The following is a 23,872-nucleotide window of genomic DNA, read 5'->3' on the forward strand; positions in this document are numbered from 1 at the left end:
CTGTGATAGTGTGTAATGGAAAGGCCTCTGGAAATCTAATGAACACATCCATTATTGTCAACAAATACTAATTCCTACTTTTTGTTTTAGGTCAGGGTCCTATGCAATCAATTAAGACCCTTGAGAAAGGTTCCTCAAATCCAGGAATGGGCATTAAAGGTGCTGTACACCCCAGGCCAACACCGGCATCTCCAATCATTCTGGGATACATTCAGATTCTCCTGTGTGCGCTTTTTAATACAACTGCTTCAGTTTTTCATCTTTCTGTTGAAACTCAGTTAATTTCTCTGAACTAAAAATATTCACTTTGTCCTCACTTGTTGATTTTTCTCGACTATTCGATCAAACGTGGTCACTGATGATTGTACTTCAATTTCCTTATTGTTATCCCTTGATTTCTCCTTCTGCTTCAACTTGAGGCTTTGTGACATTGTTATCACATTGTCAGGAAAAATCCCAGGATATACTTCCTGCAATACTTCAGGACTTTTCAACCACAGTAGGCAGCACTCCCACCTATGATCCAGCTATATTGTTACCAAGGACAAATTCTTTTCCTGGAGCTGAGAGTTTCTCCAGTACTCCAACCACCACTTTGCTACTTTCCACCGGACACTCCAACCTTACTTTACATAATGGAGCACTTCTCGCCTCTTCTCATCTCACCATGAATTCCATATATTACCACCTTTTCTGTCAAAAATCCTTCTGAATTGCATATATCCTCATCTCTCAATAAAGATTGACACACTCCCATTTCTCTTAAATTGTAATTTCTTTATCTGCTCCTCCTGGCATAATGAAGTAAATCTTACCATCACAAGTAAATGGTTTAAGAAGATCTGGCACTTTCTTCTCAACAAACCGCTGACCAGGTTGTACATTCTGGTGCAACTTCTTAGCTTCCACTATGCTTTCCTTCACCATTTATACAAAACTCACTGACTTATCTTGTTTTCCCACATCTGTCTTCCCAATGCTTTTTCTAAACCACCAACACTGCGACTTCAGGTGACACACTTCATTACAGTGAAAACACCTGAATTTTTTTTACTTGTCTTTCCCCCTCATGGGTTTCTTTTTTACCCTGTGGTAAACTATCTTTATTATCTTCACCAACATCTCATGTTCCCTTTACCACCTGAGGATTTCTCTCTTCCTGAACTTCTATCCCTCAAAGACTGAAATTGATGTCAGAAGCCAAACTTTAATTTATGAACCAACTCATAATCATCAGCCATTTCAGCTGCTCATCTTGCAGTTTTAACTCTCTGCTCTTCCACATGCATTCTCACTATTTCAGCAAGTGAATTTTTGAACTCATTCAAAATAATCGTGCCTCTAAGACTGTCATTTGTTTGCTCTACTTGAATGCCCTTTCTACTTATCAAAATTACTTTGTTTGATCCTTTCAAACTCTATGTACATTTGAACAGGGTCCCTCCTTAGATTCGATAAATGTTGTCTATAAGGCTTCTGGCAAAAGCTCTTGTGCACTTAAGATGGATTTCTTCACCTCCACATAGTGATGCAAATTCCTCACTAGTTGTATCTACCATCTTTGTTTGGATCAACTTTCTCATCAAATTTAGGCATTAGTTGGAGGGAAATGGGTCTGGGTGGGTTACTCTTTGGAGGATTGGTGTGGACTGGTTGGGCCGAAGGGCCTATTTCCACACTGTAAGGAATCTAATCTAAAACCTTCTCATCGAATTTAGGCAATGCTTGGATATATTTAAATCGATCCCCATCAGGTATTTGGCTACAAAGTTCATCATCATTATCCTCCTCACTAAGCCTACCTCCTACCTTCACCTTCGCCCTTTTAAGTCGACTTTCCTCTCTAATTGCCAACTTCTGAAGTTGAGGAGACCCAGGCATTCCCTCCTCCAGCTTGTCTGCCAACTCCAACAGCTTTGCTTTGCTCACTTGTTGTAAAATTCCCGAAGTCACTTCTTCCACCCCCAGAAAACTCTTACTGACCAAAAGAGCCATTACTATAAAAGGATCACCCTGTTTAAACCAACGAAATTCAACACCTGGAACAAAAGACACTAACACCTACCAGCCACTGCCTTTGAACCCAATAATCCTAAACCCAACTTTGAATGAGAGATTTTGATCCAACAAGAGCCCCAGCTTGTTATGGACCAGACCAGTCCTCCATCAAACTATTTTAAGACGGTAGCCCAGACACTAACTTTTTCTTATTTAAAAGGTAGATGTGAAGTGTATGTTCTAGACGTGATGTAACTGGTCAAACTACTTGACGTTAAGCAAAACACCATTTATTAAAACACTATAGTTAAAGTACAAACAAAAGGGAGAGGAATTTAGAAAAAGTTAACCATTGGAAAACTTAAACAAATAAAAGATTAAGTACCTAGGACTAACTGTTCCAATACATTATCATCACATAAATAAACCCCTTGGCAAAAAGGCAATTCAGACACAGATTCTTACATGCAGTTCTCCAATCCAGGAGTAAGAAACATCAAGAGAAAATTTAGGGAGTGTAGCAGCCAAAAGACATTCAGTGAAGCTTCCAAATCTTTTGAGACCCCAAATAGCTTCTGAATGCTGAAGAAAACAAAACTCAGAAATCCTGATCCCTACGAGATAGCCACACCCATTCAGACAGTTTAAAAATCCCAAGGCCTCACAAGCTGCTGACTCCAGTGGTTCTGATGGACTACTTGGTGCCTCTGCTTTACAACCTCTTAAAAAAACACAGGTGAAGATAATCCTTTAAAAAGAGTCAGCATCGTCAGGCAAGTTGTTTAATCCTTTGCATCAGCATTCAACCGTGGCACAAATTTCAGGATTATCGGCTTTTTAGACTGCATGATTCCAGTCACATCTAGTTCTAATGGAATCTGGAATAGAAAAAGCAAAGTTAATACGTGACCAAAATTTATGTAACATGGCTTGAAGTAGGTACACAGTGTCCTCTCTCAGAATGAAAGGGTGTCTTTGTCAAGAGAAGGGAGGGAAGAGACAAAATGATTCTGCAACCAAGATGCGAGCTACAGGTTCAGTCCAATGTAAATTCTGTTTTCTTGCTTTAGTCTTAATTTCAAAGTTTTAAAAATTCAATGCCAGTGGAAGACTGAGTTCCTGCTTCATGCTCTTTGTGCCAACTGTGTGCTTGAATCACTCATCACAGTTGATTACAGTAATAGATGCTTCTGTTTATCCTACTATTCCCATTCCTCAATATTCACTGAAATGAAATGGTTAAATTCACACCTTTGGGGGGAGGGGGATTCAAGATGGCAGCAATTTAACAGGTCTGCCTTGCTGAGCTCCACACCACAATCCAGGCAAAGAGATGCTTTCACCCTCCCTTTACTAGCCATTTTTGTAAAAATCGGCAATGTAAAGTCCCCAGATTCTCTAAATATCATTTTGAATGATTAGGATAGATGACTAAAGGAAAAGGTCCAAATGGATCGCAACATGCAGGGCACCCCCCTGTAGCGCAACGCTGTCTCTCGCGGAGGCGCCTTTGAACTTACCTGAGCAGCACAGTTTGGTCTCGGAGTCTGACAAACTCTGAGAGAAGATTGAATCAGCACTGGAGGAGTCACGGACCAGACTTGAACCGACCTTGGCCATGCCATAAAAGCATAAGCAGGAGATCTAACATCTTGGGCAGTGTGTGGAAGAGGTGGAACAGCGAACCGCGCTGGGGTGGATTCAGGCCCTGGAAAAACAGGTGTGGGCCTTGATCGAGCAGATCGATGACCTCGAGAATCAAGGTCGGAGAAAAAATATCCGCATTATCGAGTTGCCAGAACAAGAGGAGGGAGATCAGCTGGTCAGCTTCCTGGAGCAATGGCTCCTGCAGCTCCTGGGACTGGGAGCTGAATAGGGCCGGATATGACCGGTCTCACCAGATTGTGGTGCGCAGGCCTGGATCGGACCAGCACTCCTGCCCAGTCCTAGTGCGATTGCAGTGTTACAGAGATAAACAAAAGGTTGCGGAAGCTTCTAGAATGTTGGGAAAGTTCAACAGGCCCTGATTGACAAGGGGTCGAAAATCATACTTTTTCAGGACTTTTCTGGGGCTGTGATCTGGAAGAGGAAATCTCATGATGAAGTAAAGAAGAGGCTGAGAGAATTGAATATTCAATACTTTGTAAGGTACCCGGCAGTGTTGCACTTCAGCCATGGAGGATCCGTGCATAAATTTGATTCAGCAGAGATTCAGCAGAGAGGGCAAAGGACTCCCTAGATACTTTAAAATAGTCTGGTTGGGTCAAATATTATGGACAATAGTGTTTCCTTTGTTCTCTTTCTGTTGTTTACTTTGTTTGCCTGGCTTTGTTCCTGTAATATGTGGGGTTATTTCTTCTTTCTCTTTCGTTATTTTTGATAGTCCCTTTTATCTCTTTTTTTTTGGTTAGGGTGGTCATTTCTGTAATTGATTACAAGTGGGGTCGATGTATGGGTGGCATGGGTTGGATGTCCACTTTTAATTTCCGTGTGTATAAGATATATGTTTTCTTGGTTTCTGTCTTGCCTGGGTTTGGGGCACGGCTTCAGCCAGAGGTGTTAGTGGGTAGGGTAAGTGCCCCCTGTCTTTTGTTTATTTTAGGAGTAGTTATTAGAATTTTTGCTTTGGTAATGTTTGTAGTGGTATTTTTTAGATTTTTTGCATCTTTTGTTGTCTCCACTTGGTGCATTATGAGTAGGGATCTTCCTCTCAGGGGTGTCACAGGCCACTTTAGATGGTTATGGCTAGTTGCTCATTTGGAACATAAATGGGAGTCACTCACCGGTTAAATAGTTAGATAGGATAGATAGATAGATAACTTACAGTGTGGAAACAGGCCCTTCGGCCCAACATGTCCACACCAAACCTCCGAAGAGCAACCCACCCAGATCCATTTCCCTACATTTACCCCTTCACCTAACACTATGGGCAGTTTAGCATGGCCAATTCACCTAATCTGCACATCTCTGGACTGTGGGAAGAAACAAGAGCACCCAGAGGAAACCCACGCAGACAGGGGGAGATTGTGCAAACTTCACACAGACAGTTGCCAGAGATAGGAATTGAACCCGGGTCCCTGGCGCTGTGAGGCAGCAGTGCTAACCACTGAGCCACCGTGCCACCCACAAATGGCTAGTTGTTCATTTAGATGGTGCACCTGGAACATAAAGGGGGGTCACTCACCGGTTACAAGAAAGAAAGTGCTCTCGAGTCTCAGAAAGAAGAGAGAGGGTTAATGTTGCTCTGCTACAAGAAACACACTTAGATGATAAGGAGCATCTAAAGTTACAGCAGGAGGGTTTGGTCGGATGTTTTTCTCGAGGAGTGACTATCCTAATACAGAGGAATCTACCAGTCCAGTTGATAGACCAAATTAAGGACGAGCATGGGCGATTTGTGATCCTCAAAGCCCTAATAATGGGGAGGAGTATGGCATTTTAAACGTCTACTGCTCCTTGGCACACCCCCTCAAATTTTTAACTGATTCATTTTCCAGACTGATGGCCCTTGGAATGCGCCACAAGATTAGAGGGGGAGACTTCAACCGTCTTATGGATCCCAAGGTGGATAGGATGCCAAGGGGTCTTTCGGGCATCTCCCTGCAATCCAAACAGTTGGTGGACCTATGTGGGGAGTTGGGGTTGGTGGATATGTGGAAATGTCTTCACCTTGAGGGAAGGGATTTTACTTTCTTCTCCAACCTGCACAAGTGCCACACAAGGATTGATATGTTCTTTGCCCTGCCAACTTTTCTGGATTCGGTACTAATCTGTAAGATTGGTAATATAGCCATTTCGGATCATGCGGCAGTATATTTGGAGGTTGAGATCAGGTGTAACGGGATAGATACGCGGCATTGGCGCACGGATTCTTTTCTCTTGAAAGACAGTAAGTTCATTGAGTATTTCACAAGGGAGTTTAAGACTTTCTGGGACATTAATTCAGGTGCAACCAGTAACCCATCGGTGCTCTGGGAGACAGCCAAGGCCTATTCAAGGGGTATAATTATCTCATACTCAGTGACCTGGAAGAGACAGAGGGGTCAGCAACAGTGTATACTTGAGGCCCGGTTGAAGGCAGCCAAGACGGCATATTATGACAGATTGTCTGTGACTAAGTTACAGTGAATTACAGATCTCCGGGCTGCTCTGAACTCCGTGCTCACCCAGACAACAAAGAGAGAGTTCTCCTTTGCAAAGCAAAGACTATTTGAGCATGGTGATAAGCCAGGTAGATACTTGGCATATCTTGTCAGGAAGAAGAGTGCTCCTCAATCCATCACATCCATTAGAGAGGATATTGGTACTCCCACTCGTGAGTCCGTAAAGATCACCGAGGAAATTTTATGCAGAGTTATACTGAATGGAGGGCTGTGAGGATGGGGTGGTAAAGATGGAGCCCTTTTTTGAGAACCTGGACCTTGGATTCCCAAGTCTTATACGGAGTTTATAAACGTGTTGGCCGAGCCAATGTTAGGCATGTATAACCATTTATCCATTTGTACAGTCAGGACTACCTCCCACCCTCTATCAGAGAAGCTATTATTTCTCTTATTCTTAAGACAGGGCAAGATCCTGAGGACTGCGCCTCGTATAGATCCATCTCGCTGCTAAATGTGGATTTTAAAGTTCTGTCTAAAATGTTAGCATTGAGGTTGGAGAAGGTATTGCCCTCTATTGTAAAGGAGGATCATACAGTTTCATTTTGGGCTGCAGCTCCTCAAACAACATCAGAAGAGTGTTGAATATGGTCCAGGTGTGCCAGCAAAGATTGATCCTGGGCTTGGTAGTCTCCCTAGGTACGGCAAAAGCCTTTGATCAGGTGGAGTGGCTGTATCTTTTGTTTATGTTTTGGAATGGTTTGGTCTGAGGGTGGGTGGGGGAGGTCTTTGCCAGGTGGGTGTCAGTGTTGTGTAGTGATCCTATGGCAGCGGTTCTCACGAATACCATAAAATCAGAGAGTTTTAGTATTAGGAGAGGCAGCTGACAAGGATGCCCCCTTTCGCCGCTGCTGTTCACTTTAGTGATTGAACCACCGGCAGAGACTACTTGGAAAGACCCCAAAATAGTTGCCCCAGGAGTGGGAATAGGAGAGCATAAAATCCCTCTCTATGCAGATGATGTTCTTCTCTTTTTGGCTAACCTGACAACATCTGTGCTCTGTTTAATACAAAATATTAATTTGTTTGGTTCTTTTTTGGAGTATAAAATGATTTTTATGAAATCGGAGGCCATGCCTATTGGGGGGGGTCTTGTGAGAGTACCTGACCTTGAAAATGGAACTCAATTTCCTTTTAGGTGGTCACTGGGAGGTTGCTATACTTAGGTATTTTCATTACCCCTCCGCCTTTCACCACTGTAAGAAGTTAATTTTATACAATTGCTGGAGAATATAAGACAGTACCTTCAGCGTTGGGAGGTGCTACCAATATCCTGGTTGGATTGAACAACTCTGATCAAAATGAATGTTCTTCCTTGCCTATTATACCCCATATGAATGCTCCCTTTAGTGCTACCTAGGCAAGCGCTACGGAGACTTAATGGTTGATTTGGATCTTTCATTTGGCACCAAAGGCACCCTAGGTTTGCTAAGATGCAGCTTCCGAAGGGAATGGGAGGGGGAGATGTCCATGGGCACTCTCTCGATTAGTACCCTCTATCATTTAAAGGGAGGGGATGGCTCGGAAGATATTGAAAGGCCGTACAGAATCTGGAATCAAGAATTGGGAGCAGAAATCTCATCAAGAAGGGAGGGAGGATATCTGGGAGAATGTGAAAAAGATTTTGATTTGTAATAAAATGCAGGCCATGCAACTGAAGGACCATCTAGCCCTAGAGTGGCTAGCAAAATTTCAAAAAGAAGTATCTCCAATGTAAAACCGACATTGGTAATCTCACACACTGCTTGTGGTTGTGCCATAAGATTTGTAGATATTGGGACGCTTTAGCAAATGTGCTGGAAGAGATCTTGGGGATGGAGATTAAGGGAGATCTGGTAACCCTCCCTCTGGAATCGCCGAGTCTGCCTTCCCTCGATGGGAAGAAACTGTTTCACATTCTTACATATTGCACGAGGAAGAACATTCTGATGAGCTGGATCTCGGAAAATCCCCCGGGCCTGTCAGAATGGCATAGGTTAGTGATGGAGTATGTTCCCCTAGACTTCCTTACAGGTATGGTGCACCAGAAAACGGAACTTTTTAACAAGACTTGGCAACCCTTTTTGAATCACATAGATGCAGATTTATCAACCATACTGATTAGGGCCTTTGTACAGCCACAAAGATTGTATTTGGCAGGCCGGGGACCCTGAGAGGAAAAATCCCGAATAAATATGGGTATCTGGATCAATGGTGCTGGAAGAGCACACAGCAGTTCAGGTAGCATCCGAGGAGCTTCAGCAAAATCGACGTTTCGGGCAAAAGCCCTTCATGTTAATTGATACTCCCGATGATGGGAGCTTTGGTGGGGTGGCGCTGAGTAATTTAAGTTAGTTTAGCTCAATTCCACCTAATTTAATTTAACTTATATAATGTCTAATTATTTACTGAATTGCAGTATGGGAAGATTGTTTTTTTTTTTGGTATTTTTGATTTGTTTTGTAAAATAGAGTGCTGGTCAGTTTATTGTTATTGTTGTTGTACCATAAGATTGTTATACTATCTCTTTTGTAATTTTGTAAAAAATAAAAGTCTTTTTCAATAAAAAATAATTCTCACCATTGTCTCTTCACAAGGCACAATGGTCACGTGTTGTAAGACAGAAGTGAGTGCCATCTTCATTGCCAGTTGAGCAAATCGCATCCCAATGCAATTCCGAGGGCCCACTCCAAATGGTAGGAAGGTGTAAGGATCCCGAGACTCCTTATTCTCTTCACTGAATCTAATTATATTGAGAGACAAAACTAGTGAATGACATCTTTGCAAAATTTTCTAACTGGATAGATAGAGAAGACGACTGTAAGAAGCTACGGTCTTGTTCAATGACTCCTTCGCTTACTGATATTTCAAGTTGGTGTTTCACAGGCTTCGCATGTCAGTCTTGATGTGTAAGTTACGACTATTGGATGTAGTCAGACTAATCAACTGTGGAGAACTGTGGATGATAGCCAATCTGGATCCTCTCCACATTGAACACTAGCGGTGAACAGATCTATTCAGAATGGTAATTATCATGTCAGTGAACACTGATTGGTACAAAATTGCTAAACACAGTGTTGGGTCTCTGAGACTGGCAGTAGCCTAACATTTATAATGGATTGAAATAATGAGCCTAAAATGAAGTCTTCTCCTTTTGAACATTGCATTGATTTACAGGTGATACAAATTTTCAGTCAAAATATTTCTGTATCTCTAATCCAGTGCTTCAATTTTCTTCATCATCCGGTTCCCTGAGACATCAAGAAGCATCTAAGGGACCCTCAGAAAAGATGATTTGAAAGGAAGGTGGTCTGTAGGAATTCAAATACCACCACTGGTCACAAGATGGAGGTGAGCACACAGTTGTTTGGCCCATCCCAATACACCTACTGATGCTAAAGTACCTCCCATTTAGATCACAAAAGGTGAACAGTAACACTGACACTAGAGCACCAGGATATCACTCCAGAGAAGCAAGTTCAAGTCCCAGCATTTCAACTGGGGAATTTAAATCAATGAATGCATAGAGAGTAAAAAGGTTATTTTCTATAATGATGATCATGGAAGCATTATATTGGTCAACCAATTTTTTTTACGACAATGTTCATTAAGGAAAAAAGATCTACAATTCTTTCCTGGTCTAGCTTCATGTTACATGATGGATGCAGCAATTCAAGAAGTGGCTCATCCATCTCAATGTGTTTTAGCCATGGTTTGTGTTCATACTATCATTACACAACAGTGGTCTGTTCTGATATCCAAGCTATCACAACCGGTTATCCCGAGGTGGTAAATCCATTTTGATTTATATGTAGTTCTTCCTAAGCTGGAGAAATACACCATTTCCAACAATTCAAAGGACTTTTGCACGTGTAGATAAATGTGCAACCAGACGACAGATTCAGATAAACAATATCCAGACGTCCTGGACAATTCAGCTTCTCATCTACTTTACAGCAAAGATCAGTATGTGTGACCACTCAGTGCAGTGTTAGGTTGGTTGCAGAGTAATGATAGAGTTGTAACGCTAAATTGCAGTGGAATATAATTAATAAATCATCATCGGGGGGTGTCTGCTTCTGACCACTTTTCTTGCTGGAAATCCGGTATGAGTGTGTGTCTCATGACATTATCCTGCTCAGTACTGGTGACTCTCTGATGGGTGAGGCATATACTATATGCTGACTGACAAAATGGATATTCACCTGAATGACCAGATCTTCACTGATGGGCTTAAACTTAGCTCTACAGACCAGGGCACAGGGCAATAATTAGCCCAGCGTTTTCTTGCAGTTTCACAATGAGATGACAAACAAATTCTCAAATGCGTCAGAAGCTGCTTCATCATCAAATTCAAAAGCTTTGGGATTCCTTGCGTTATGCAGGAAAAGTGAAAATGTAAATCATTACTCCATACCTTTCAGGTCTAAACTCTTCAGGCTCCTGCCAGTAGTCTGGATCACGGTGCAGGACGTAGGAAGGAACCATGACGATAGTCCCCTTTGGAATAGTTATCCCATTGAGCTGGACATCTTTCTTGCACACTCTGTCAAGACGGGGGGCAGGGGGGAACATTCGTAGGGTTTCAGATATCACCATGTCCATATATTCCAACTGCATCACTCCATCGTATGTGGCAGGAGCCTTTGTATGATAAGAACATTTTTACCAATTAACAAGAAGCTTTAGTTTTGATCATTTATGAAATATAGGTGCTTAAAGGCAAAGCTAGAATTTGTTGCACATCCCCAATTACTGTTGAATCGAATGGCTTACAAAACCATTTCAGAGGGGAGTAGAGATTCATCCACATTATGGTGAGTGGACAGACCAAATAGGAATAGCAAAATTTCTTTCTGTAAGGGACATTAGTGAACCAGATTTTTTATTAAAATAACAATTGATGATAGTTGCTATTACAGAGGTTAGATTTATATTCCAGACGTATTAGTTGCATCTAAATAGCACTGGTTGTTTCCATGTGATTTCTATCCATGCCTCTGAATGATTAAGTCTCTAGATCATGAGTTCAATGTTAGTACCATTATGCCACTATTTCCTCTTAGTGAGGGTGACCATTCTATCCCAGCGGTCATCAGGTTTTTATGCAACTGGTTGCTTCTAAGGATCCACTTGGATCTTTCTGGGATCTCTTCTGGGATCTCTACATGCATATGGTCACATCAAAATGTAATTAACTTCCATCAATTTATGCCTATATCCATAAAATCACATGTTCCTGTCTTAATTTCAAGAGCTGGATGCTTTACAAGGACGGTTACTAGGAGACGAGGGCTACCCTCTGCAAGCCCTTGACTGAGTTTGAGCATAGCTACAACAACTGAGGAAAGGTGTTCTTTCTGAATTCCCAACTGGATTTGCTCGTGACGATCTTGTACTTGTGATCCCATATATGGCCTCCCTCAAGTGGGTAACATTTTCCACTGACATAAAATGATCAAATATTTAACTTCCTCTATGACAAAATATTTTAAATTTTCATCACAACACAATGCAAGTAGCATCTTGCATCTGGGGGAAGCCAGCTATGTTGGCAAAGCCTACAGCCTGGGTTGCAGCACTGAGCTTTTCATGGGAGAAATGTGAAGCAGTATGATCTGGCACAAGGTTTCCTCAGGAACAACCTTGATTCATTTGTGGTTGGAGGATTAAGAGATCCCAGAAAGATCCAAGTGGAGCCTTAGAAGCAACCAGTCGCATAAAAACCTGATGACCGCTGGGATAGAATGGGAAAATTCAATTGCACACATCAGATTTTTGAACAGCAAGGAAGTTCTCACAAATATCTGACTGTTGATTCACATTGTTGTCCAAACTGGCTGCCAATTTCTTTACATTGCAAAAGTAACTGGAATTCATAAATTTGCTGTAAAATGGGATAGAAGATATCTCGAGAGCAGGAAAGGTACGACAAAAATTCAAGTTCTTTCCTGTCTTTTCTCAGGTACTAACCTTGTTAGAGAAAGTCTCATCTATTTCCTGCTGCAATTTCTTCTGTACATCGGGGTATATCGCCAGATTATATGCAGCAAATGCTAATGTAGTACCACTGGTTTCGTACCCAGCAAAGATGAAGGTCAAAGCCTGCGCCAAAATCTCTGTGTCAGTCAGAGCTGCAGAGAATCAGAACCAGAAATGATCAAAACTCCACTTTACAACTGAGCAAATGCAAATGATGGGTTTTCAAGACAAGTATTTAAAGAACATTTTCTACTAGATAAGGTACAAGAACAATAACTCAAAATGTTGCGTTTTCAATACAAATATTTTAAGACCATTTAGTATTGAATAAGTTCCAAGAACAATAGCGTGTTTAGATTTCCCTGCACTGTACAACTGAGCAACTGAGCTCAGGCTCATGATTGTGTGGAATCACTGAGTGGGCAACTCCTACCTTGGTAATAAGCAAAAATATCCCAGCAAGGGATAACAGTCTAATGTCTGTCATTTGGGGAAAAATATTTAAACCTGACTGGTATAATTTTTTTTTTCTTGTCTCCATCCCTTTTTGAATAAGGGGGTAAATGTAAAGGAGGAAATTTAAAACATATGGCTTCCAGAGGGGTTGACTCAGAACCTCAGAATATTTAAAGGAGCTGGGAACAGGTGACTGAACAGTCAGCCAGGTAGTTAAACAAGGACACCAGAAAATGATAAACAAAAAACAAACTAAACATGAAGCATTCATTTCAAACGCCTTACTAAAGTCCATGTATATGTGACATCTGACTACTGCCCTTCCTTCATCTATCAACTTGGTCACTTCCTCAAAGAACTCTATTAAGTTGGTAAGGCACGATTAAGAGAGTAGGACCAATTTTAAACGAGGAATAAAGTGGGCTAAAAGAGTTCATGAATCCTCTATATTCATGTATAAGCAGCAAGAGGGTAACTAAAGAAAGGGTTGGTCCACTAAAGAATAAGGAAGGAAGGTTGTGTGTCGAACCTGAGAAAATCGGTGAGGTTCTCAATGATTACTTTGTCTATTTACCCTATCCATGCCCCTCATAATTTTGTAAACCTCTATAAGGTCATCCCTCAGCCTCCGATGCTCCAGGGAAAACAGCCCCAGCCTGTTCAGCCTCTCCCTGTAGCTCAGATCCTCCAACCCTGGCAACCTCCTTGTAAATCTTTTCTGAACCCTTTCAAGTTTCACAATATCTTTCCAAAGGAAGGAGACCAGAATTGCACGCAATATTCCAACAGTGGCAGAACCAATGTCTTGTAAAGCCGCAACATGACCTCCCAACTCCTGTACTCAATACTCTGACCAATAAAGGAAAGCATACCAAACGCCTTCTTCACTATCCTATCTACCTGCGACTCCACTTTCAAGGAGCTATGAACCTGCACTCCAAGGTCTCTCTGTTCAGCAACACACCCTAGGACCATACCATTAAGTGTATAAGTTCTGCTAAGATTTGCTTTCCCAAAATGCAGCACCTCGCATTTATCTGAATTGAACTCCATCTGCCACTTCTCAGCCCATTGGCCCATCTTGTCCAGATCCTGTTGTAATCTGAGGTAACCCTCTTCACTGTACACTACACCTCCAATTTTGGTGTCATCTGCAAACTTACTAACTGTACCTCTTATGCTCGCATCCAAATCATTTATGTAAATGACAAAAGGTAGAGGGCCCAGCACTGATCCTCGTGGCACTCCACTGGTCACAGGCCTCCAGTCTGAAAAACAACCCTCCACCACCACCCTCTGTCTTCTACCTTTGAGCCAGTTCTGTGTCCAAATGGCTAGTTCTCCCTGTATTCCAGGAGATCTAACCTTGCTAATCTGTCTCCCATGGGGAACCTTGTCGAACGTCTTACTGAAGTCCATATAGATCACATCTACTGCTCTGCCCTCATCAATCTTCTTTGTTACTTCATCAAAAAACTCAATCAAGTTTGTGAGACATGATTTCCCATGCACAAAGCCATGTTGACTATCCCGATTCAGTCCTTGCCTTTCCAAATACATGTACATCCTGTCCCTCAGGATTCCCTCCAACAGCTTGCCCACCACCGAGGTCAGGTTCACTGGTCTATAGTTCCCTGGCTTGTCTTTACCATCCTTCTTAAACAGTGGCACCACGTTTGCCAACCTCCAGTCTTCCGGCACCTCACCTGTGACTATCGATGATACAAATATCTCAGCAAGAGGCCCAGCAATCACTTCTCTAGCTTCCCAGAGTTCTCTGATACACCTGATCAGGTCCTGGGGATTTATCCACTTTTAACTGTTTCAAGACATCCAGCACTGCCTCCTCTGTAATCTGGATATTTTGCAAGATGTCACCATCTATTTCCCTACGGTCTATATCTTCCATATCCTTTTCCACAGTAAAAACTGATGCAAAATATTCATTTTGTATCTCCCTCATTTTCTGTGGCTCCACACAAAGGCCGCCTTGCTGATCCTTGAGGGGGCCTATTCTCTCCCTAGTTACCCTTTTGTCCTTAATATATTTGTAAAACCCCTTTGGATTCTCCTTAATTCTATTTGCCAAAATTATCTCATGTCCCCGTATTGCCTTCCTGATTTCCCTCTTAAGTATACTCCTACTTTCTTTATACTCTTCTAAAGATTCACTCGATCTATCCTGTCTATACCTGACGTATGCTTCCTTCTTTTTCTTAACCAAACCCTCAATTTCTTCAGTCATCCAGCATTCCCCATACCTACCAGCCTTCCCTTTTATCCTAACAGGAATATACTGTCTCTGGATTCTTGTTATCTCATTTCTGAAGGCTTCCCATTTTCCAGCCGTCCCTTTACCTGCAAACATCTGCCTCCAATCAGCTTTCAAAGGTTCTTGCCTAATACCGTCAAAATTGGCCTTTCTCCAATTTAGTACTTCAACTTTTAGATCTGGTCTATCCTTTTCCATCACTATTTTAAAACGAATAGAATTATGGACGCTGGCCCCAAAGTGCTCCCCCATTGACACCTCAGTCACCTACCCTGCCTTACTTCCCAAGAGTTGGTCAAGTTTTGCACCTTCTCTAGTAGGTACATCCACATACTGAATCAGAAAATTGTCTTGTACACACTTAAGAAATTCCTCTCCATCTAAACCTTTAACACTATGGCAGTCCCAGTTGATATTTGGAAAGTTAAAATCCCATACCATAACCACCCTATTATTCTCACAGATAGCTGAGATCTCCTTACAAGTTTGTTTCTCAATTTCCCTCTGACTACTGGGGGGTCTATAATACAATCCCAGTAAGGTGATCATCCCTTTCTTATTTCTCAGTTCCACCCAAATAACTTCCCTGGATGTATTTCTGGGAATATCCTCCCTTAGCACAGCTGTAATGCTATCCCTTATCAAAAATGCCACTCCCCCTCCTCTTTTGCCTCCCTTTCTATCCTTCCTGTAGCATTTGTATCCTGGAACATTCAACTGCCAGTCCTGCCCATCCCTGAGCCATGTTTCCGTTATTGCTATGATATCCCAGTCCCATGTTCCTAACCATGCCCTGAGTTCATTTGCCTTCCCTGTTAGGCTCCTTGCATTGAAATAAATGCAGTTTAATTTATTAGTCCTACCTTGTCCCTGCCTGCCCTGACTGTTTGACTCACTTCTGTTCTCCGCTGTACCCTTCTCAGATCGATCTCTTTCCTCACTATCTCCCTGTCTCCCCCCCCGCCCCCCCCACCTTACTAGTTTAAATCCTCCCAAGCAGTTCTAGCAAATTTCCCTGCCAGTATATTAGTTCCCTTCCAATTTAGGTGCAATCCATCCTTCTTGTACAGGTCACTTCTACCCCAAAAGAGATTCCAATGATCCAAAAATGTGAATCCTTCTCCCATACACCAGCTCCTCAGCCATGCATTCATCTGCTCTATCCTCCTATTCCTGCCCTCACTAGCTTATAGCACTGGGAGTAATCCAGATATTACTACCCTTGAGGACCTCCTTTTTAAAATTCTACCTAACTCTCTGTAATCTCCCTTCAGAGTCTCAACCTTTTCCCTTCCAATGTCGTTGGTTCCAATGTGGACAATGACCTCTTGCTGGCCCCTCTCCCCTGTGAGAACATTCTGCACCCTCTCTGAGACATCCTTGATCCTGGCACCAGGGAAACAGCACACCATTCTGCTTTTTCTCTGCTGGCCACAGAAACGTCTGTCTGTACCTCGGACTACAGAGTCCCCTAACACAATTGATCTCTTGGAAGCCGACGTACCCCTCGTTGCATTAGAGCCAGTCTCAATACCAGAAACTTGGCTGTTTGTGCTACGTTCCCCTGAGAATCCATCACCCCCTACATTTTCCAGCATACCTGTTTGAAATGGGTATATCCACACAAGACTCTTGCTCTAGCTGCCTACCTCTCTTACCCTTCCTGGAGTTAACCCATCTATGTGACTGTATCTGAGACTTTCCCCCCTTTCTATAACTGCCATCCATCACATACTGTTGCTGTTGCAAATTCCTCATCACTTCTATTTGTCTTTCCAACCGACCCACTCGATCTGATAAGATTTGCATCCAACAGCATTTATGGCAGATATAATCCGCAGTAACCCTTAAACTCTCTTTAAACTCCCACATCTGACAGAAAGTACATATCACTGCAAAGACTATTTTTGCTCCTTCGCAATCTACAGGTTCAGAAAATAACACCGTCTTATTCCTCTACAAACACTTACATCAGTGTTCACTGAGGAGACAGACATGATGAATGTTGAGATTAGATACAGAAGTTTGTTTACTCTGGATCACGTTGAGAAAAGGAGGGAGGATGTATTGGGTGGGCTAAATGATATTAAGGTGGACAAATCCCCAGGACTGGATTGGATCAACCCCAGATTGCTGGGGGAGGCGAGAGAGGAAATAGCTGGGGCTCTAACAGATATCTTTGTAGCATCCTTAAACACAGGTGAAGTGCCGGAAGACTGGAGAGTTGCAAATGTTGTCCCCCTGTTCGGCAGGGTGGCACGGTGGTTAGCATTGCTCCTCACAGTGCCAGGGACCCGGATTCAATTCCCACCTCGGGCAACTGACTGTAAGGAGTTTGCACATTCTCCCTGTGTCTGCGTGGGTTTCCTCTGGGTGCTCCGGTTTCCTCCCACAGTCCAATGATGTGCAGTTTAGGTGAATTGACCATGCTAAATTGCCCGTAGTGTTAGGTGCATTAGTCAGGGGTAAATGTAGGGGAATGGATCTGGGTGGGTTGCTCTTTGGAGGGTCGGTGTGGACTTGTTGGGCTTAAGGGCCTGTTTCCACACTGTAGGGAATCTAATCTGTTCAAGAAGGGTAGTAGGGATATTCCAGGTAACTACAGACCAGTGAGCCTGATGTCAGTGGTGGGAAAGTTGCTGGAGAAGGTACTAAAGAGATAGGATCTATTTAGATTTGGAAGAGAATGGGCTTATCAGTGATCGGCAACATGGTTTTGTGTGGGGGAGATTGTGCCTTACCAACTTAATGGAATTCTTTGAGGAAGTGACCAAGTTGACAGATGAAGGAAGGGCTGTAGACGTCATATACATGGACTTTAGTAAGGAGTTTGATAAGGTTTCCCATTGTAAAATAATGGAGAAAGTTAAGTCACATGGTGTGCAGGGTGTTCTCGCTGGGTGGATACAGAACTGGTTGAGCAACAGGAGACAGAGAGTAGTAGTTGAAGGGAAGTTCTCGAAATGGAGAAAGGTGACCTGTGGTGTTCTACACAGATCAGTGCTAGGGCCACTGTTCTTTGTGATATATATATATAAATGATCTGGAAGAGGGCATTGGTGGTCTGATCAGTAAGTTGCAGATGGCACGATAATTGGTGGAGTAGCAGAAAGCATAGGGGACTGTCAAAGAATACAGGAGAATATAGATAGACTGGCGAGTTGGGCGGAGAAGTGGCAGATGAAGTTCAATCCGAGCAAATGTGAGATGATGCATTTTGGAAGATCTAATTCGAGAGCGAAGTATATTGTAAATGGAAGAGCCTTGGGAAAAGTTGATGAGCAGAGAGATCTGGGAGTTCAGGTCCATTGTACCTTGAAGTGGCTGCACAGGTGGATACAGTGGTCAAGAAGACATCGGACGGGGTATTGAGTGTAAGAGCTGGCAGGTTATGTTAAAATTGTACAACACTTTGGTTCGGCCGCATTTAGAATACTGCGTATAGTTCTGATCGCCACATTACCAAAGGGATGTGGATGCTTTGGAGAGGGTGCAGAGAAGGTTTATGAGGATGATAAACCTCTGGTATAGAAGGTGCTAGCTATGAAGAGAGGTTGAGTAGGTTAGGATTGTTTTCAGTAGAAAAGAGGAGATTGGGATGGACCTGATTGAGGTCTACAAAATCATGTAGGGTATACACAGGGTGGAAAGAAGTAAGCTTTTTCCCAGGGTGAGGGATTCAATAACAAGAGGTCACATGTCCAAGATGAGAGGAGAAAACTTTAAGGGGGATACACACGGAAAGTACTTCACACAGAGGGTGATAGGTGCCTGGAATGCATTGCTAGCAGAGGTAGTAGAAGCGGGCACGGTAGATTCAGTTAAGATGCGTCTGGACAGATGCATGAGTAGGTAGGGAGCAGAAGGATACAGATCCTTAGGAATTGTGCAATAGATTCAGACATTGGATTTGGATCAGCACAGTTGTGGAGGGCTGAAGGGCCTGTTCCTGGGCTGTAAATTTTCTTTGTTCAGGAACAGAAACAACGATGAAGGGAATGAGCAGCTTTTTACTGACAATACCTTTGTCTGTCAACTTGCTGTCAGCGTTCTGCTTCTTGGTCACCTGAGAATCAACCATCAGCTGCAGAAAATCGACTCGATCCTGAGAATGAAACAATGCAAGGGCTCAGCACAGGAACAGGTTCCTTAGAAGCAACTTCCTAGTCTCTGAAATCCCACCCAAATGTAAGACCATAAAACACAGGAGCAGAAGTGGGCCACTTGGCTCAGCAAGTCTGCTGTGTCATTCAAGGAGATCATGGCTGATCTGATAATCTTCAATGTCTCTTTCCTGCCTTCTTCCCCTTAACCCTAGATTACCTGACTTAGGAAAACTTTACCTCAGCCTTAAATGTTCTTAATGACCCAGCTTAAACAGCCTTCTGTGGATAAATAATCCACAGATACACTACCCTGAAAATAAAAAATTCCTGCACTTCTCTGGCAGATAAATCCTTACTTGAAAGAAGACATCCTCTGGTCCCAGACTCTCCACAAGGGGGAAACAACCTCTCAGCATCTACCCTGTCAACCTCCCTAATGATCTTGCATATTTCAATTAGGTCATCTCTCATTCTTCTAAACTCTACTGAGTCCAGGTCAACCCATCCAACCTCTCCTCATAAATCCAAAAGTGGCTTAATTAATGTCCTGTAGAGCCTCAATGTGACCTCCCAACTCCTACACTCAATGCTCTGACCAATAAAGGCAAGCATACCAAACCCCTTCTTCTGCAACTCTACATTCAAGGAGCTATGAACCTGCATTCCAAGGTCTCTTTGTTCAGCTACACTTCCCAGGACCTTACCATTAACTGCAAAAATCCTGCCCTGATTTGCCATTCCAAAATGCAGCACTTCACATTTATCTAAATTAAACTCCATCTGCTACTCCTTGGCCCATCTGATGAAGGTCCTGTTGTACTCTGACATAACCTTCTTCACTGTTTACTACACCTCCAATTTTGGTGTCATCTGCAAACTTACTAACCATACCTCCTGTATTCATGTCAAAATCATTTGGAGAAATGACAAAACGCAGTGAACCCAGCACTGATCCTTGAGGTATACCACTGGTCACAGGCCTCCAGTCTGAAAAACAACCATCCACCACCACCCTCTGCTTTCTACCTTTGAGCCAGTTCTGTATCTAAATGGTTAGTTCTCCCTGTATTCTGTGTGATCTAATCTTGCTAACAAGTCTTCCATGGGGAACCTTGTCGAATGCCTTACTGAAGTCCATACAGAACACATCAAATGCTCTGCCCTCATCAATCCTCTTTTTTACTTCATTAATTCAATCATGTTAGTGAGTTACGAAATCCCACATACAATGCTATGCTGACTATCCCTAATCAGTCCTTGCCTTTCCAAATCATGTGCGTCCTGTCCCTCAGGATTCCCTCCAACAACTTGCCCACCACTGATGTCAGGCTCACTGGTCTATTGTTCCCTGGCTTGTCCTTACCACCTTTCTGAAATAGTAGCACCATGTTAGGCAACCTCCAGTCTTCTGGCACCTCACCTGTGGCTATCATTGATATAATTATCTCAGCAAGAGGCCCAGCAATCACTTCCCTAGCTTCCCACAGAGTTCTAGGATACACCTGATCAGCCCAGAGATTTATGCACCCTTATGTGTTTTAAAGACATCCAGCACCACCTCCTCTGTAATATGGACATTTTTCATTGTCAGTATTTATTTCACCACGTTTTAGCTCATCCATATCTTTCTCCACTGTAAACACTGAAGCAAAATACTTGTTTAGTATCTCCTCCATCTCCTGCAGTTCCAGATGTAGGTGACCTTGCTGATCTTTGAGGGGCCCTATTCTCTACCTAGTTACCCTTTTGTCCTTAATGTATTTGTAAAATCCCTTTGGATTTTCCTTAACCGTATTTGTCAAAACTATGTCATGTCCCTTTTTTACCCTCCTAATTTCACACTTAAGTATATTTCTACTCCCTTTATATTCTTCTAAGGATTCACTTGATTCTCTGCTGTCCACACCTGACAGATGTTCCCTTCTTTTTCTTGACCAAAACTTAATTTCTCCAGTCACCCAGCATTCCCTCCACCTCTCAGCCTTGCCATTCACCCCAACAGGAACATACTGTCTCTGGACTCTCATTATCTCATTTTTGAACACTTCCCACTTTCTCGCCGTCTCTACCTGCAAACATCCCGACCCCAATCAACCTTTGAAAGCTCTTGCCTGTCACCATCAAAATTTGCCTTCCTCCAATTTAGAACTTTAACTTTTAGATCTGGTCTATCCTTTTCCATCACTGTTCCAAAACTAATAGAATTATGGAGACGGTCCCCTCACTGACACCTCAGACACTTGCCCTCCCTTATTTCTCAAGAATAGATCGAGGTTTGCACATTCTCTTGTAGGTACATCCACATACTGAATCAGTATTGCACACTTAATAAATTCCTCTCCCTCCAAGCCCTTAACACTTTTGCAGTCCCAGTCTATGTTTGGAAAGTTAAAATCCCTTACCATAACCACTCTATTATTCTCACAGATGACCGAGATCTCCACAAAAATGTGTTTCACAACTTCCCACTGACTATTGAGGGGGGGGGGGGTAACATCTATAGTACAATTCCAGTAAGGTGATCATCCCTTTCTTATTTCTCAGTTCCACCCAAAAAACTTCCCTGGATTTATTCCCAGAAATATCCCCCCTAAATAATGTTATCCTTAATCAAAAACACCACCCCCTATTCTCTTGCCCCCTTTCTATCCTTCCTTAGCATCTATACCCTGGAACATTGTGCTGCCTGACCTGTCCATCCCCAAGCCATGTCTCTGTAATTGCTATGATATCCCAGTCCCATGTTCAAAACCATGCCCCGAGTTCATCTGCCTTACCTGTTAGGCCTCTTGCATTGAAATAAATGCAGTTTAATTCATCAGTCCTACCTCATTCTCTACTATGCTCCTGCCTGCCATGACTGTTTGACTTATTCCTTTTCCCAACTGTATCAGTCTCAGATACTCTCTTTCCTCACTATCTCCCTGGGTTATGTTTCCACGCTCCTCCTCCCCCCACCACCCCCTTACTAGTTTAAATCCTCCTGAGCAGCTCTAGCAAATCTTCCTGCCACTATACGAATCCCCTTCCAATTCAGGCGCAATCCATCCTTCTTATATAGGTCACTTCTATCCTAGAAGAGATTTCACTGATCCAAAAATGTGAATCTTTCTCCCCTGCACCAACTCCTCAGCCATGCATCCATCTGCTCTATCCTTCTATTCCTGCCATCACTAGCTTGTGACACTGGGAGTAATCCAGATATTACTATCCTTGAGGGCCTCCTTTTTAAATTCCTGCTGAACTTCCTATTTCTCTTGGAATTCCGTACTTATCCCTTTCTATGTTGTTAGTTCCAATGTGTACAACAACCTCATGCTCGTCCCCCTCCCCTTTGAGAATATTCTGCATCCGCTCCGAGATCTCCTTGATCCGGGTACCAGGGAGGCAACACACCATTCTGAAGTCTCACTGCCAGCCACAGAAACATCTGTCTGTGTTTCTGACTAGAGAGTTCCTATCACAATCAATTGCATGGAACCAGGCGTACCTCTCATAACACTAGAGCCAGTCTCAGTATCAGATACCTGGCTGTCAGTGCTACATTCCCCTGAGAGTCTATCACCTCCTACATTTTCCAAAACAACATAGTTGTTTGAGATGGGGAATGCCACAGGTGACTCGTGCACTCCCTGCTTCCCTCTCTTACCTTTCCTGGAGGTCACCCGTCCGTCTTTGCACCTTAACAACCTACAGACCCTGAAAATAGCACAGTCTTACTACTCTAAAAAACACTGCTCCAGGCTAACTTAATACCTACGTTTTATATTTTTAAAATTTAATCAAGAAACAGATCTCAATAAAAATGTACAATCAAAAAGAATCCATTCTACTCACTAGTGTGGATTTACAAAGAAAAAACTGGTCACTTAGCTGCTCCCCTGCTGCGATCTCTCCCACAGGTTTCTCCAGAGTCAGCTGTGAATTTCGCTGCTTGTTTATTTTTCTTAAACAAACTCTGATGTCCAGAGATACTTGAGAATCAAACAGCAGAGGCAGTGGCTATGCAAGTTCACTACTGGGTCAGACAGCAATGCAGGTTTCTTTCACCATTGATTCACTTCCCACCACATGGTCACTGCCTTTGTCTCCTTTGCTTGTTGTTTTGACCTTTTCTCCCCAAAGTTTCAAAACAATGCAAGAGCTTATAAAACAGTAATTACTGCTCCTGGAATTCAAGGAATTCAGCTCCAACACTGAAAATACCTCAAAAAAAAAGGAGCAGCTCTTACAGCCACAATTTTTTCCTGACCTACATCTTGGATTACACCGAATCCTTGGGTGAGACGGCACAGCTGTCTGCAATCAGACTGAACACCAACTCCATAATGGCCTGCTAAGCATCAGTCTCCGCTAGTTACTGCTACATCCCTTTCAGAGAGGGTCAGCATTGAGGGTGGTGAAACACATGCAGGAACTGGAACCATTTCAATGATTACTTTAACACTCACAGTGTGCACTTCTTTTTGTCGCTTTGCCTTCAAATCTGTTATGACTTTCATGAAAAAGTCGCTTGCATCTTTTGGGAAGAAGCTGACACCCATTTTTTCCAGGATCGGAATAATGGAAGGAAAGATAACTGGAATTTAAGAAGCTAAGTCATATAGATGGTCAATAACACCATTTGCACAGGTTTAGAAAGGAGGATACTGTACCAGAGAGAGGGAGGAAAGAGAGGGTGAGTGCAGAGAGAGAGAGAGAGAAAGAGAGAGTATTGAAAGGGAAATGGGGCAGGGGGTGAAGAAGAGAAAGTGAGGGAGAGGAAAAGAGTGAAAGCATGGAGAGCAGATGGGGAACAGAGGGAGGGGTAGGGGGGTGGGGGAGATACAGCAAGAAGGAAAAAAAGTTGTGTCGAGTCAACTTTCACATCCTTACACATTACTTGACAGCAAAATCAAATGTTGGAAATGCAAAATAGG

At 42.8% G+C, this 23,872-nt stretch overlaps 1 protein-coding gene across 1 annotated transcript in view; it reads right to left on the reverse strand.

The window, feature by feature from the left end:
- Positions 1–2,272: 2,272 nt before the first annotated feature.
- Positions 2,273–23,872, reverse strand: part of LOC122560449 (cytochrome P450 3A21-like) — a 48,160-nt gene continuing 26,560 nt past the window's right edge. The window contains exons 8-13 of the mRNA XM_087997711.1: positions 23,405–23,532; positions 18,871–18,952; positions 12,111–12,271; positions 10,555–10,781; positions 8,718–8,880; positions 2,273–2,876 (exon numbers count right to left, since the gene is read on the reverse strand). Coding sequence (XP_087853837.1) covers positions 2,781–2,876; positions 8,718–8,880; positions 10,555–10,781; positions 12,111–12,271; positions 18,871–18,952; positions 23,405–23,532 — 857 coding nt within the window. The 3' untranslated portion in view covers positions 2,273–2,780. The remainder of the gene's footprint in view (positions 2,877–8,717; positions 8,881–10,554; positions 10,782–12,110; positions 12,272–18,870; positions 18,953–23,404; positions 23,533–23,872) is intronic.

This window comes from Chiloscyllium plagiosum, unplaced genomic scaffold (genome assembly GCF_037043375.1).
Source record: "Chiloscyllium plagiosum isolate Xiang-an unplaced genomic scaffold, Cpla_swu_hap1 HiC_scaffold_20, whole genome shotgun sequence".
NCBI lineage: Eukaryota > Metazoa > Chordata > Chondrichthyes > Orectolobiformes > Hemiscylliidae > Chiloscyllium > Chiloscyllium plagiosum.